Source organism: Protopterus annectens, chromosome 11.part0 (assembly GCF_019279795.1).
Source record: "Protopterus annectens isolate FY-2018-M chromosome 11.part0, PAN1.0, whole genome shotgun sequence".
NCBI classification, from domain to species: domain Eukaryota; kingdom Metazoa; phylum Chordata; order Ceratodontiformes; family Protopteridae; genus Protopterus; species Protopterus annectens.
The window spans coordinates 366,767,227-366,782,960 of NC_056745.1; the positions used below are offsets into that span (position 1 = coordinate 366,767,227).

The 15,734-nt window shown below is 40.7% G+C and overlaps 1 protein-coding gene across 1 annotated transcript in view; it reads right to left on the minus strand.

Annotated features, from left to right (window-relative positions):
- Nucleotides 1-15,734, minus strand: part of POC1B (POC1 centriolar protein B) — a 944,738-nt gene that overhangs the window by 412,439 nt on the left and 516,565 nt on the right. Inside the window, exon 10 of the mRNA XM_044087861.1 lies at nt 6,674-6,826. Within this exon, the coding sequence (XP_043943796.1) occupies nt 6,674-6,826 (153 nt within the window). The remainder of the gene's footprint in view (nt 1-6,673; nt 6,827-15,734) is intronic.

Here is a 15,734-nt window from a genome sequence, read left to right on the forward strand (position 1 = left end):
TTAGTTATGTTAGGAACCTGGGTGGGAATTCCCAGATATGCTCAGAATTAGTCCAAAATGACAAAAATACACCAAACCCACAGACATTGCCAACATCCTAGCTGACAGGTTCAGCGCAAACTCCCCCCCCACCAAAGAGCAAATATCTAACCCAGCAGAATGCTGCCCCCCTGACATCTCAGATGCTCAGGTAAGAGCTGCCCTCTCCAAAGCAAAAAACACAGCATCAATGGGACCAGATGGTGTCCCGGGCTGCATCCTACATGAACTCCAAGAAGAGCTAAACCCAAACATAAAACTACTGTTCAATCTCAGCCTTACTACAGGATATGTACCCAAAGAGTGGCGTACAGCAACAGTGGTCCCTCTCCACAAAGGTGGTGCCTCAATGGATCCTGTAAACTATCACCCCATAAGCCTGACTAGCTTGGTCTGCAAAGCTATGGAAAGGATCATCATGGACCTCATAAAGATATTGGGGACCTACAGACACTGGATCCTACCCAGTTCGGCTTTGTTAAGGGCAGATCCTGCCTCTTAAACCTAGCTGATTTCTTTGAAACAGTCACCAAGGCCATTGACGAGGGGAAGGTGGCCCACACAGCCTACCTGGACCTCACAAAAGCCTTCGATACAATACCCCACTCGGGCATTATAGATAAGCTCACCAGCTTAAATATAAACCCCTATGTCACTAGATGGGTTGCAAACTGGCTCAAGGACAGAACCCACGTGGTTAGAATTGCTGGAGCCATGTCAGACTCCAAACCAGTTACAAGTGGCGTCCCACAAGGTTCAGTCCTGGGACCTCTCTTGTTTGGTATATATTTCTCAGAGGTACAGGCCAACACGGAAGGACTTTGGCTGACCAGGTTCGCAGATGACTGCAAACTGGGCGCCATAATCGACTCTCCAGCCGACACAAGCATCCTCCAAAAGGGCCTTATAGAAACAGACAACTGGTGCCAGAGCCATGGCCTCAAGCTAAATGCCAAAAAGCGTGTAGTCATCCCCTTTGGCAAAAACAAAGTGCCCACAAATTACCACATAGGTGGTAATCCATTAAGTACAGAAGAAGTAATTAGGGACCTGGGGACCCAAGTTGATAGCAATCTCTCATTTGACAACCACGTGGCCAAAGAGGTTAGAAAAACATTTTATATAGCCCACCTAATCATGAAGGGATTCACATCTAGATCAGGGAAGGTCATCGTGCCTCTTTACTCATCCCTCATCAGGCCCATAATTGAGTACAATGCCCCTTTTGGGATGTACCTTACCAGACACCTGCAGCAACTGGAAAGACCCCAAAAGTACCTCACCAAGAGGATCAAAGGGCTCAAACAGATGCCATATGCTGCCCAGTTAAAGAAACTCCAGCTCTACTCAGTGGCATACCGCCTGCTCAGAGGCGATCTGTGCCTGACGTATAAAGCCATGTCCAACCCGGAATTAATGGGCATGCTGCACCTCAGAAAATCCAAATCCCTTCGAGCTACGCGCTCGAGAGACTTGAACCTCAGCACTGAAATAAATAGGACATGCTGGAGGGACAGATTCATAACCCAGTGGCTCCCTTCACTCTGGAATAAAATCCCAGTCCAGGTTAGGCAGAGTCCCTCATTGACTCTCTTCAAGAGGAATCTTGATGAGTGGATGGGAGATCGTAGGTTTACCCCGGGTATCACTTCTGTGTCACTGTTAGACAGAGGCACAGTATACTAATCTCGAAAAAGGGCATAGCAAAATTAATTTAAAATGGGTGGCGAAAGCCAAACACACTCTGGCTAGGCTTGTAAATGCCCTAGGGCAGATAGCCTAGTATGAACCTATGAACCTAAATTTATTGCCAACTTCACCCATGAGACTTCTACTCAAAGCCCCAAAATATTATTGATTATTTATTTATTTTACATTTGTTTACCGGGGAGGTCCGACTGGACAGAGCTGTCCATTTTCAGCAGAGGCCCGGGGAGAAAAGCTCCAGAACAATTGCTAACATACTATACATAACATATTTACACATTCAGTTATAAAAACATAACAGACAATAACATATGATTGCATAACATATTTACATAAGCACAGCGATTTAGACATACAATTAAAAGTATAGCAGGTAGTAATATTTGATTGTTGTTCATATGGTATGTTTAGTAGAGATAATCTTGAAGATGTACTGAAGATAAGACAGGAAAGGAAAAACTAAAAAAGGAGGAGAATATAGAAAAATTCATGAGGTGCAGTGACATTTTAAGGGAAAGCTTTCAGCTTAGTCTAGGGGTGAGTTAGTGGGTATAGATGGGGCAATGGGGAGTAGGCGACAGTGAGTTGGTAAGTAATGTGTGATAATATATAGTGCATCTGTGGGAGTTTTAAAGAGGTTGGATATTATAATTAATATTAGGTTATTGAAAGAGCTAACCAAAACCAAAAATACCTCATCCATGGGACCTGATAATATACCCAGTTGGTTAATTAACAGTGTTAAGCATGACCTTCCAGACACATTCCTCAAACCATTTTACTTAAGTTTAGTTGGTGTATACTGGTTTTGTCCCTGACAAGTAGCACACAGCAGTGATGATGCAAGCTCCATAAGCGGTACCTTACAACTGACAGGGGTAATTCCTGACTTACCAGCTATACCAACCTCATCTGCAAAGCCATGGAACATTTTACAACTGACCTCATAAAGTGACGGCAAGAATCTTGTTAGACTTGACCCCGAATAGTTTGGTTTTGTGAAGGGTAGAAACTACCTGGTTAACCTGGTAAATTTCTCTGAAAGGGGAGATGAGGCTGTGGATGGTGGCCATGCAGGTCATGTGGCATATCTTGACCTGTCTAAGACCTTTGATACCATTCTTCATGCTATTTCCATACAAAAAGGTAAGCACTTTAAAAATCATCAGTATGTGGTAAAGTAGATAGCACACTGGTTGAAAGACAGAATCCACACAGTGTCATTTGCAGTTGCTTCATCTGAAATTATGAAAGTGACTAGTAGTGTCTTTCAGGGCTTGGTGCTGGGATCTTTCCTTTTTGGTATTTACTAATCGGATCTCCAAGCAGAGACCCTAGACCGCTGTCTTAACAAGTTTGCTGATGACTGAAAACTGGAGGTTGTTTTTTAAGTCACCCTATGAAACCCAAACCCTCCAGCATGAATCCTCCCTAGTAAACTCTTGCTGTACTAAAAATTAGCTCAAGCTAAAGGCTAAAAGTGTACTATCATCACTTTTGGTAGATGACCCCTCCCCTTATCATACTGTACAGACAACATACAACTACAAAATGAAAATGCAGTCAGGACCTCAGAATTTAGGATTTTAATTCCCTTTTTTATGAACATCATGTGACAATGGCTGTCAAGAAATCCTTTTACGTAGCACAGCTAATTGCCAAAGGATTACGTTAAATGTTTAAAGAGGTGACATGAGCCCTTATACTCAGCTCTGATTAGGAAAATTATTGAGTACAATGCCCTCTTTGGGGTGCATCTTACTAAACATATCAAACAATAAAAATGACGACAGGGTTTCCTAACCAAAAAGATCATAAGCTAAAAGTTCCTTAGCAACCAAGAGAGGATGCAAGCTCTATCCCTTTATTCTGTGTCTTACAGACTTATGAGGGGAGACCTTTGTCTTGCTTACCACAATATTAGAGGTCCAATTATACTGGACATCCTGTTTCTTCACAAGTCCAATATCTCTACCAACAGTAGAACCAATAATCTAAATCTTAACTAACAGATAAATAAAACACAACAGAGGGAAAAGTTTATAAACTGGCACCTCCCAAACCTCTGGAATTAACTTCCCCTGCATGTTAACAGTGTGATTCATGCAATTCACTATCTTCCTTTAAACATAAACTAGATGACTGGAAAGGTATCCACAAATCACTCCAGGGCTGACCAGTATGGCCCTTCTCGAGAAAGGAGTTGCTGCATCAGGGAGGGTATTGGCAAGGCGAGAACAGTCATGAGACTCAGTGGCCTTGGAATATCCAAGAATCTATAAATCGATTAATAATGTAAAATATTTGCCTCCATTCCAACAACATATCTGGTAACATATTTGCCATGTTTTCAGCTAGTATAGACAAACACTTTACAATCATGGCTTAAAACTGAAAAGGGTCTCTATGAAGCCAGATTTGAAGGGTCTTTATCGTCTTTAAGATGTACAGTCGCTACAGTCTTTTTCCAAGATGCTTGCCCCCCCCCCCCCCTTTTTTTTTTTTTTTTTTTTTTTTACAAATAGTGTTAAGGCCTTTTAGACGTTTATCAGTTAATTTCCCTTCCCAACTTCTACATTTTTACATGAATACTATCTGTTCCAGGAAATTTCCTTGTTGACTGACCACACACCACTGTCTTTATTTCATCTCTTTATATCCAAGTTAATTGTTGAGCCTCACCTTCCTCTAACCTCGGCATAGCTAAGTTTTCCATAAATAATTTGCATTTGTGCCTTTTCTGGGTTTCCCCATTCCTCTGTTTTATACACCCATCCACCCAGAACCTCTTTTTCCATTTCTGCACATGGGGTCGGAGTGTCACTTCAACAGTAACAATCATCTAGAGCTAAGGTTCAACACAGCCAGGTGGCTATAGAAAATTTCCAAAATACCTCTACAAGAGCTCTGTTTATTTTTCTTTTCATAGGCTGTCTTCCAAGAGAAAAATGTTATGGTCAAGACTCAAAGCTAATAAAACTGTATCAACCTTCTGGGGAACAATGAAGACCACTACCCTCCCTTTTTTATCTCTAGCAAGCCTAATCCAGTCACTCAGGTTTTCTTATCAAAAGTCTGGCTTGATTCAGCTCTTACATTTTCCACCTGCACCAACTGGTTTTAATTTCATAAACTGGGTTAAGGCAGTTTATAAAAATTTAACAAAATTTTAAACATACACCACCACTAGTGCAAGAATATGATTATCTCAAAATGAAGTACATCCCCCTATATCTCTTTCTTCACCTTAAAATCTCCAGAAAGTACTAAGTATCTTAAAGATCTTTCTGATCATGGTTTGTAGATTCACCTGCTTTGTCTTGTGCATGAAATCAACCGTTTATTTTCCCATACTAAAGCTCAATGGTTGCACATCACAGTATGGCCTTTTCTTTCACAAATGAATTTTTAATGACAACTACCCATTGCTGGATAGCATATTAAGCTTTGCATCCAAACATCATGTCCTATAACCCCAAAATAATGAGTAAGTTACTCTATCCCATTCGCCTTCTATCCTCAGTTGCAGAGAAAAAGCTTTCTCTGCTACTATCCTATCTACCTGGAATTTGTTGTCCTCCTTATTATGGTGGAATATAGATCTCCCCAGCAAAAAAAAAAAAAACACTACCTGTAGCTCTTCTGTCAGGATGTTTGCAAGTGTTACACTGACCAAGGATAATTTAAAATCTTTGTCTGTACTGTACAGTAGTTCTTTAACCCATTTTTTTCTGTTTAGCTAGTTAATCAATGGCTTGCTTATATTTTTAAGAGCATTTCCATTCTCAACTATGGATACAACCAACACGTCATGGTATATTTTATTCCTTCTTTCTTCCACTGCTACTGACAACTTGCATTGTATAATTTCCTGCACGTACTCATTTATTTAATATGTTCTACTTCACTACCACTTGCTCTAGGGAATGCCTGTGGTACTTTTCCGTTATACTCCTACCACGTCTTCGTGCCGCTGGTGCTGCTTTATTTTCTTATTATGTAGTCTTTTATGCAGGACGAAGAAATGGTTATTGTTAAAGTAACTAAAATAAGCAGAGGAAGAAGGAATTGTTATGTTTGCAATATTAATAATACATTCAAAGCCGTACCACATTTTCCAGCTGCTGTGTTTTGCAAGATAGCAGGAATTCTAATGTTAAAACTGTACGATGTCTTTAGTCTTCTTGCTCTGCGCTGCCCTGTTTTGCATATATGTAATCATACATGTAGGAGTGACATATATTTATTGAGAAGTGAAGAACAGGAAGAAAAAAATGTTTTTTGTATATACATGTCTTCGCTCTGCTGGCAGTGCTCTGTATAATCATTCATGTAGGAGTGGCACTGCTCTGTATAATCATTCATGTAGGAGTGGCACTGCTCTGTATAATCATTCATGTAGGAGTGACACGTTTATTTTGAAAAGATGTACAGACATAAGTACCCCTTAACATTCTATGACAGAAAACACAATTTCTCAATACTGTTTCTCGTGCTTGTATACTATAAGAAAAAGCGGGAACTTGTATGTTTTAAATACACTAAGAAAACCTTTATTGCTTATATGTGAATTATGCTTAAACACATTGTTCAGCATGTGGTAGGTGTGTAACAAGTGTCAGTGATATGACAAGACGGTTCTGCACATATAATATTTTGTACTGAAAGTGGATTTTCATTTTACACATCTACTTCTCAGAATTATAACTGTCAGCAAAACAAGAAATGTAGACCAGCAAAAAAGAAGTGCAGTGTAGTGTAGGATTCGCACAGAAAACACTGAAGCCAACATACCGGCAAAATTCTGTATGAATACTGCTGTCTCTCCTGGTAGACGTTTAATGGAAAAGTACCACCTGCAAAGCCCAATGAAGAAGCCAATCAACCCAGTTAGAACAAACAAATAAATAACAGTACTATGACTTACTTCAATTGATGGATTTCTGGCAGTATGCATGTGCGCTGACCTTGGACGTATATCAGTTAGGTGTGGGGGTGGGTCTGGGTTTGTTCTTTTCCTGTGGTTTTCTAAAACATCTTTGTAATTAAATGCATCAAAATTTGTCTTCCAAAGTAGTACCTATTAAAAGAAAACTTGAAAGTAAGAACACAAAAGAAAAAGTCTGCCTTTCTTTGTTAGCTAGTGAGGAAGAAGACATCAAAAGCATCTTTTACACAGATCTAGGTGGGTAAAAACTATGTTTCTGTAAGCTCTCTGAGCACCTTATAAATGTTATTGGTTACAGAACTACTACTGAAGCAAAAATAATACTAAGTTTACTGAAAATGACATTGTATTTCCATTTCAATAAATACATTCAGGAATCAGTTATAAAGTAATGAGACTAGTTAATAAACAGGATGGCACAGTTGGGCTACAGTTAGCACTTCTGTCTCTGGTTCCTTGTTAGGCTGCTTTCTGTGCAGTCTGCATGTATTTCATGTGCCTGAGTGGGTTTTCAACTAGTGCTCTGGTTTCCTTTCACCTCCCACAGACCTGTTGTAAGTGAACTGCTCATCCTCCATATTAGTGGTGCTGCGGTAGCGTTGTCGCCTCACAGCAAGACATTGTCCCATTCGATTCTCAGCTAGAGTGTCTTCTGTATGGAGGCATGCGTGAATGGGCGTGCCTTCGTTGAAGGTTGTGCGTCAGGGCTGGTAACTCGGCACATAAAAATCCACTACCCAACATTAGCGGACCGGAGTTCTGCTGTGGCGACCCCTAACCGGGATAAGCTGAAAGACACAACATATGTGTATAAACATGAATGAACATGCATCCTGTACCGGACTCCGGCCTTGTTCAAGATTAGTTTCACTCTGCCTTGTACCCAATGAGTACTACAATACGCACCCAATAATTGTCAGGGTGGGCTTCAGCTTCTGCATAATGAAGAAGATAATGCGGTTATCAGGAAATTAATGTATGAAGTCAATAATTTACAGACATCCTCTCATCTTCTCTACAAGCTATTTCCATCAATTTCTAGATTATGAGAATACATCTCTACTTCCATATTATAAACATGTCAATGAGGTTCATCTCTTTATCAATAGTTTTACCTTAAGCTGCATATTTCTTCAAATGCAAAAGAATCTCCTTCTAGCTCAAAGCACATTTTTTTTCCTCTAACAGAGTCAATGGAAAAACTAGGAGAATCAAGCAAACAATTCTTCAAGATGGCACATTCAGAAAAATTCTCAAACTCCAACAACTCAGTGATAACTGGTCTCACAGGAACTTAAAAAATCTAAAATATTCATCACATGACCAGGATGAGGGAAAATAGATCATTGCAACCATGTTTTCTACAATTAAAGGAGCAAAATGTCTGTAGTGAACTGTCTCTTGCATGAGACAATAATCACTCTAACATTGGCTTACACAGCTGCAAAGCCAATTAAATTCAGAACACTATTACCAGCATTAAATGCTGACATGGCTGCCACTAAACTCCACTACATCATCTCAGAATGCCACTTACAGATGTAAACTTTCAAGCTGTAACTGCTAAGTTGCCATCTGTAATTAAACCATTTGAGTCTGCATAGCCTAAAGCTAAATCTACTACCAAGCTGATACATAAAGAGTGTGTGTGTGTGTGTGTGTGTGTGTGTGTGTGTGTGTGTGTGTGTGTGTGTGTGTGTGTGTTTTGCCTGACTGAATTATTTTATATATTTTCTGGCACTTTACTAAAAAATGCACTTTATTTTGCTTTTGTCTTTTCTTAAAAGTACTCAATTGTATTTATTCTGTTGCATTTATTTTTACTTGGTAGTTGCCTGATTGAATTGTAACTGTTATTCTAAGCCTTTTGGTTTAAGCACTCGGGGTTCAGACCAGTTGTTTTACATTAAGATTGTGGTCTGCACTGTTGTGGCAGGACAGGTAGCTTACGTCCTTCTAAGTTGGGAATTGCTGATTTACGGCTCAGTGTCTGTTATTTTAAAAGTGTATTAGTTCTGGTTTAAGCACTTGGGCTTCAGGCCAGTTATTTTTCATTAAGAAGGTTTGTGGGTCTGCACTCTTGTGGGAGGAGAGGCTAGACTCTGCCTTCTGAGCTGGGAGTTTCTGGTTAAAGGCTTATTGTGCCTGTTTATTTGAACTGTTTCTTTCTGACATTGGTAAACCTTGTTTGCTGTAGCATAGACTAAATTCAGACCTGCTGAATCTAGCTTTGTTTGTATAACATGAGCACTAATCCAGACCATCTTATTTTGGAGAAGGTTCCCCTGCACCCTAGTGGCAGGAGTGTGCAGTTAGAACTTGTCTAATCGAAGACTGCTGAAACTGGGCTCAGTTTTTAGCCTTTTATTGGTTTAATTGGTTTAAATCAGTTTGCTCACTTGGTACTGTTATATTTAAAAAAAAACAAATACACTTCATGCATCGCCACTTAGCTAGGGTTAAACTATTCCCGGCGCCATAAAGCCTGCTCTTCAAATTTTTCCTTAGAACTAGCCAGTTTTTTCGTTTTAGCACTCAAATCTGTTTCTTTGAGCTCAGCACTTGTTCAGAACTCGTAAGTACTAAATAAGCTACAAATTACTACAGCACTCAACTTTTCTCACTTGTCTAGAGGAAAACAGTTTTTAGTACTTAATAAATAAGCACCTATCCAGGCATGTCTAAGGGTCAAGCTCCTGGTGTTTTCTCCTGTCTACCTGATGAAGCTGGGCATCTTGGGGCAATGCAGCAACTGCCTCATGTACAAAGACAACCCTCTCCTCCTACCACCCAACACTACAACCTGTAAGAGCTGCACTTATATAGCCAAACTGGAAGCAAATTTCTCTTCACCCAAGACTGGACTAGCCAGTCAAGAGGAGAAGGTAAACACTTGCACCATACCACACTCATCACATAGTCCCTCAAAACCTACACCACCAAAACACACACATATCAACACAAAGCACACACCTACATTCGCAGAGACTCTCAATAAAAATCTGCTCAAGCAACAAAGACCTCCAAAGGAGAAACGCAAGCAACCTCCACCCCCTCCCAGCACAACCCAAATGACACATAGCCCACACAATCAGTCTGCCACTCAACCACAGCCCATAAGGCATAACAATGTACCCAACACTCTAGTCATAGGTGACTCTATAGTCAGGCACACTGACGTTCCACTCACCAGGCTAAACAAGGAGAAAGTTACTGTCAGCTGCCTGTCGGGTGCCAGGATCCGCCACATAATGCACGCACTCAGGTCACTCCACAACAAGTACAAATATGACTCTGTCATTGACCATGTTGGTGTGAATGACCTGAGATGTACCACCCTGGACTACATGAAGAGACATAGAGGAGCTCTCTGCTCTTGTAGCCCAGGCAGGTATGACCCTAGCCCTGAGTAGCATCCTGCCATCACCCAGAATTATGCCACAGTACAAGGACAAAATGATTGACTTCAACAATTGGCTAAGCTTCTGGTGTCATTCTAAGGGGATCCAGTATCTGTCTGCCTGGGATTACATGATCGACAGACCACGATGCTTTGCCAGAGATGGCCTGCACCTGCTGCCCTTGGGATTCCGGATACTGGCTAAGGCTCTTCCCACCCCTATAGTGCCTTTTTTAGGCAAGGTTCAAATGACAAATTCACCACCATAACAGGTACAAGCAAGCAAAATATGAGGGTAATGCTACTCAATGCTAGAAGTCTAAACCTCAAAATGCATTCACTAGAGGCACTCCTTAAAATGGAGAACATCGACATCTGTGCAGTGACAGAGACCTGGTTCAAGGCTCCAGAGAGCACCCTTGCATTACCAGGCTATAATTCATATCACACTTTTCGGCCACCTAACTTGGACCGAAACACTAAAGGTGGAGGTGTGTCCATATTCATTAAGGATATCCACACCTCCAGGCTAGTTGCTCAGCATAATGCATTCAAGATTATCCAAGTGCAACTAACTCTGGGCAAGACCACAATCCAAACTGCAACTTGCTACAGATCCCCCACCATACCCCAGGATTCCCACTCCTCATTTCTTGATACACTGGAAAATATTACGGTACAACCCAACACCCTAATAATGGGTGATTTCGACTACTCCACCATTAACTGGGAAAACTACTCATGTACCAACTCTTTTGCTCAACGTTTTCTGGAATTCATAAATTCCAATGCCTTGGATCAACTTATCCACACCCCCACCAGGGGCAGCAACATCCTAGACCTGGTTATTACCAACATGGGTGACCGGTGTTCCACACCAGAGGTCAATTTCTCGTTGGTCAGATCCGACCACAAGCTACATCCACATCCAGCCCCCACCCCCCCATTAGGGAAACCACCATAAAAAATTTCTCCAAAGCCAACTTCATGCTTCTTAAGACAGAAGTAGCAAACTTCATGACTCCCATGCAGGCGAACAATAGAGGTACGACTGCAGAATCCTACACAAATGCACTTTATAAGCACTTACACGAGTGCATGGATCATGCTATCCCTAACAAAACCAAGATGCTATCCTCCAAAAAAAGGAAGCCAATCTGGTGGTCCCCTGCCATAAACAAACTCTACAACAGAAGAAAGAAACTGTTGCAAAAAAAAAAAAGAGTAAAATCCCATGATTGTAGGAACTCCCTGGTCAGCCTCAGTAAGAAGCTGAGATCCCTCATAAAATCCCCCAAAGCTAGTTACGAAAACAAAATCACCACTGATTCTAAAGACAACCACAAAGCATTCTATAGCTATGTCAAGAATCTCAATGGCAACACTCAGATCTGCTCTGAGTTACAGTACAATGACACTAAATATACAAAACCAACCGATACTGCCAACATCCTGGCAGATACGTTCAGTGCGAACTTCACCCCCTAAAGGGCCCATCTCCATACCGGAAGAATGCAAAGTCCTGTAATCATGGCTGCACAGGTAAAAAACATACTCTCCAAAGCCAAGAACACAGCATCCCTGGGACCTGACAACATTCCAGGCTGGAACTACAAAATGAACTGGCACTCCACCTAAGCACCATGTTCAATCATAGCCTCACCTCAGGCTTTGTGCCCACTGAATGGCGCACAGCAATGGTTATCCCACTCCACAAAGGGGGAGCCACCATGGACCCCGGGAACTACTGCCCCATTAGCCTAACGAGCCTGGTCTGCAAGGCCATGGAACTTATAAACAAAGACATTGGTAATCTCCAAACTCTGGATCCCACCCAGTTCAAGTTTGTAAAAGGCAGATCATCTCTCCTAAATGTGATAGACTTCTTTGAAGCAGTCACTAAAGCCGTAGACGAGGGTAAGGTAGTTCACACAGCCTATCTAGATCTCGCCAAGGCTTCTGACACCATCCCCCACTCTGGAATTATAGATAAACTTACTAAACTAGGTATAAATCCCTATGTCACAAGATGGGTTGCCAACTGGCTCACTGACAGAACCCACACTGTGAAAGTAGCAGATTCCAAATCCAACTTCAGACCAGTGACAAGTGGAGTACCACAGGGTTCAGTCCTGGGTCCTCTCCTGTTTGGTATCTACTTTTCTGAAGTACAGGCTAACATAGGTGGTCTTTGGCTAATGAAGTCTGCAGATGACTGCAAACAAGGAGCCATAATTGAAACTCCTAACAATGTGGACATTCTACAAAAGGGCCTCACTGAGACAGATGCCTGGTGTCAAAGCCATGACCTCAAACTCACTTCCAAAAAGTGCATTGTCATCCCCTTTAGTAAAAACTCTGTACCCATGAGCTACCACACAGGTGATAATTTACTTAAGACCGAAAGTGTGATAAGAGATCTTGGGACACAGGTGGACAGTAGTCTCTCCTTTGATAATCACATCGCCTCAGTAGTCAGGAAATCCTTCTATGTAGCACACCTCATTACAAAAGATTTCTCATCCAGGAAAAAAAGAGGTCATTGTTCCCCTCTACTTCTCACTCATTAGACCCATTATAGAGTACAACTCCCCTTTTGGTATGTACCTCACAAGACATCTACAACTGGAAAGGCCACAGAAATACCTCACAAAGAGGATTACCAGCCTCAAACGGATGCCCTACGCAGACAGTCTCAAAAAACTCCAGCTTTACTCTGTCGCACATCACCTGCTCAGAGGCAATCTCTACCTAACATACAAAGCTATGTCAAACCCAGAGCTGTTGGACATGCTCCACTTAAGGAAATCCCTCCGAGCTACACGCTCTAGGGACCTAAACCTTGTCACCACAATAAACAGAACATGCTGGAGGGACAGATTCCTGTGCCAGAGACTTCCCATACTCTGGAACAAACTACCTATCTATATCAAACAAAGCTCCTCATTAGCACTCAAGAAAAATCTTGATGACTGGATGGCAAATAGGAAATTCACCCAGGGATCACCTCTGTGGCTCTGCTTGACAGGGGCACAGGAAAATAATTTTCTTGGGTGGCGAAAGCTAGGGTGCCTTTATGGTTAGGCTTATATAGGCCCTAGGGCCAATAGCCTAGTACCTATCTATGAACCTATACCCACTACAAGAAAGATGTAGCCAAGTTAGTCTTCACTGTGTAAAACTTTAAACTTCCTGTAATAATGGCCCATGGAATAAATGCAAGTAAACCCTTAAGGGCAAACTGGTACTTCAGCTACATGGCTTTTGAATGCCCATAAAAAAAAAAAAGTTAAGTCTTTATGCGTACATTCAGGCCAATAAAGCTAAACTCCACAATCTGTAGACATGCATGTTTCAGCCTTTTTTTTTTTTTACCTTGTTAGTACAGCATTAAGTGGACTGTTTGGCTGGTGCTCACCCCAAATCCATGATGTCCAGAATGTCATAGGGGATGTGAGAGAAACTAGGGACTGCAACAGTGGACATACCTTAACACCTACATTTATGGTAAGTGCTTAACAAAACTGTACTATGTTCTTAGTAATATTCAGCCTGTAGTCATCAATTATGTGAAGACTCCCACACAGTATAATGACCAATGGATGACTGTCTCTGACCGGATTGTCAAGAGAGGAGAGCAGACCTTAATGAATAGTCATAGTAAATCACCTCAGCCTTGGATGCAGAATAAAAATTGTAAAGTACGGAGAAGATGTGGATAGTGGACCAGTTAGCCGCTTCCAAAACTGGTAGGGCATTAATGCCCTCTGAATAAACAAAAACAGCAAAGCAGAATCTGGAAGTAGAAGCCTCTTAATTACCAGATGGAGGAAAGAATAAAACCACTTTTATTTGAACTGTGTAAAAAAACAATAAACCCGTGCTAAAATACAAATAAGTGCTTTTGTCCTACACATCTGTATATCTGGAATTCATCAGAACAAATTTTCAAATTGAAGTGAGTTTAAATATAGGCATGTCACCAAAACCAAACAAAATTTAAAGGTGTAGAGACCCAAATTAGCCTATTGTACACATACACAGCAAAGTACATGAATGAAGATTGGCTCGTAAAGCTGAACCTGTAGACACTGGATGAAAGCATTTAAGTAATAGTATAAATGAAAAAAAAAAAGAAAAGAAAAGTTCAAAACTAACAAGGATATTTATAGAAAACTGGGTGAGTAACCCCTTTTAGTTTTTAAGACTGGTAAAACATTAAGAACTTGTTAGAACACCAACATCTTTTCACGGTGTACCCAAGGGGACAGCAAGGGTACCACTAAATGTGGAAGGTGCTCTTACTGCTTCTACATTATGGAAGGAGACCACATCACCCTGGATAATACCCTGAAGGACAAAGTTCAGTTAAGCCAAGTTAACTGTAATACCAGCAGAGTGCTACATTTACCAAGTGCACCTCCTGTCCTGCTTTCTATTTCAGAAAGACTGAACGGGTACTCAAAAGAAGAATTTATGAACACCTGTATGACATACATACCAAACACACAAAAATGCCCTTTACAGGCATTCACCAGTTTGTCCACTATTCAACAAGTTTCCACTCAGAATTCTTGACACAATCATCCCCAACCCAAAAGGGGACGCTTGGGAAATTCTTTAGAGTATTGGGAATTCTACTGGCAAATCTGATTATATGCAAGTTGTGCTCCAGGAACTAATGAGTATATTTCAGTGCACCAGGTCCTAAAATTAACAACAGTTAAACTTTGAGTTTAACCCTTTGGAGACAGTATTTTCAGTCTCACTAAGTGAAAATACCTTTACATACAATATATTGTGTTAAGAGAAGAAGGTACACCATGTTTCTAAATATGTATTAAATATTTATGACACTCACTTTTACTTGAAATTGCATTAATTTATCTAAATACTTTTTAAATTGACTTCTATGTCACTGGTTTTAGTTTTGTTTATACTATTACTTAAAAGCTTTCATTCAGTGTCTACAAGTTCAGTTTTACAAGACGATCTTCATTCATGTACTTTCCTGTGTACATGTACAACTGGCTAATTTAGGTCTCTACCCCTTTAAATTGTTTGGTCTTTGTGACGTGCCTATATTTAAACCCTCCCTTCAATCTGAAAATTTGTTCTGATGAAGTCCAAATATACACATTTATAGGACAAAAATACTTAACGTATTTGTACTTTAGCATGGTTTTATTGTTGTTTTACATAGTTTTTCAAATAAAAGTGTTTTTATTTTTTTGTCTGTCTAGTAATTAAGAGGCTGCTACTTCCTGATTCTGCAAATTTGGAGTGTTGTTGTACGAGCAGGGTGTGCCTTTGGCTTGTGCACCTCTGAATAATAACGGGTCTATGGACATCTAAAGAACGTAAAATTCTTTCCCCTGTGATGATTTGGAAAGAACAAAGTTAAATGTACTGAATGGTTAAGAGCAATTCGATTTACCACTATAGTCATGAAAGAAGGGTTAGTCCTAAGAGACACTCTATCCTAGTTAAAAATTTGGAAACGGGGAGATGGCTTAACAGCTTGCAATTCTAAGGCCCTTTTTACTGATGTAAGAGCCACTAGTAGAACTGTATTCCAAGTACAAGTTTCCAAAAATCCAGCAGCAGCATGCTCAAAAGGGGGAACAGTCAGTGTCTCCA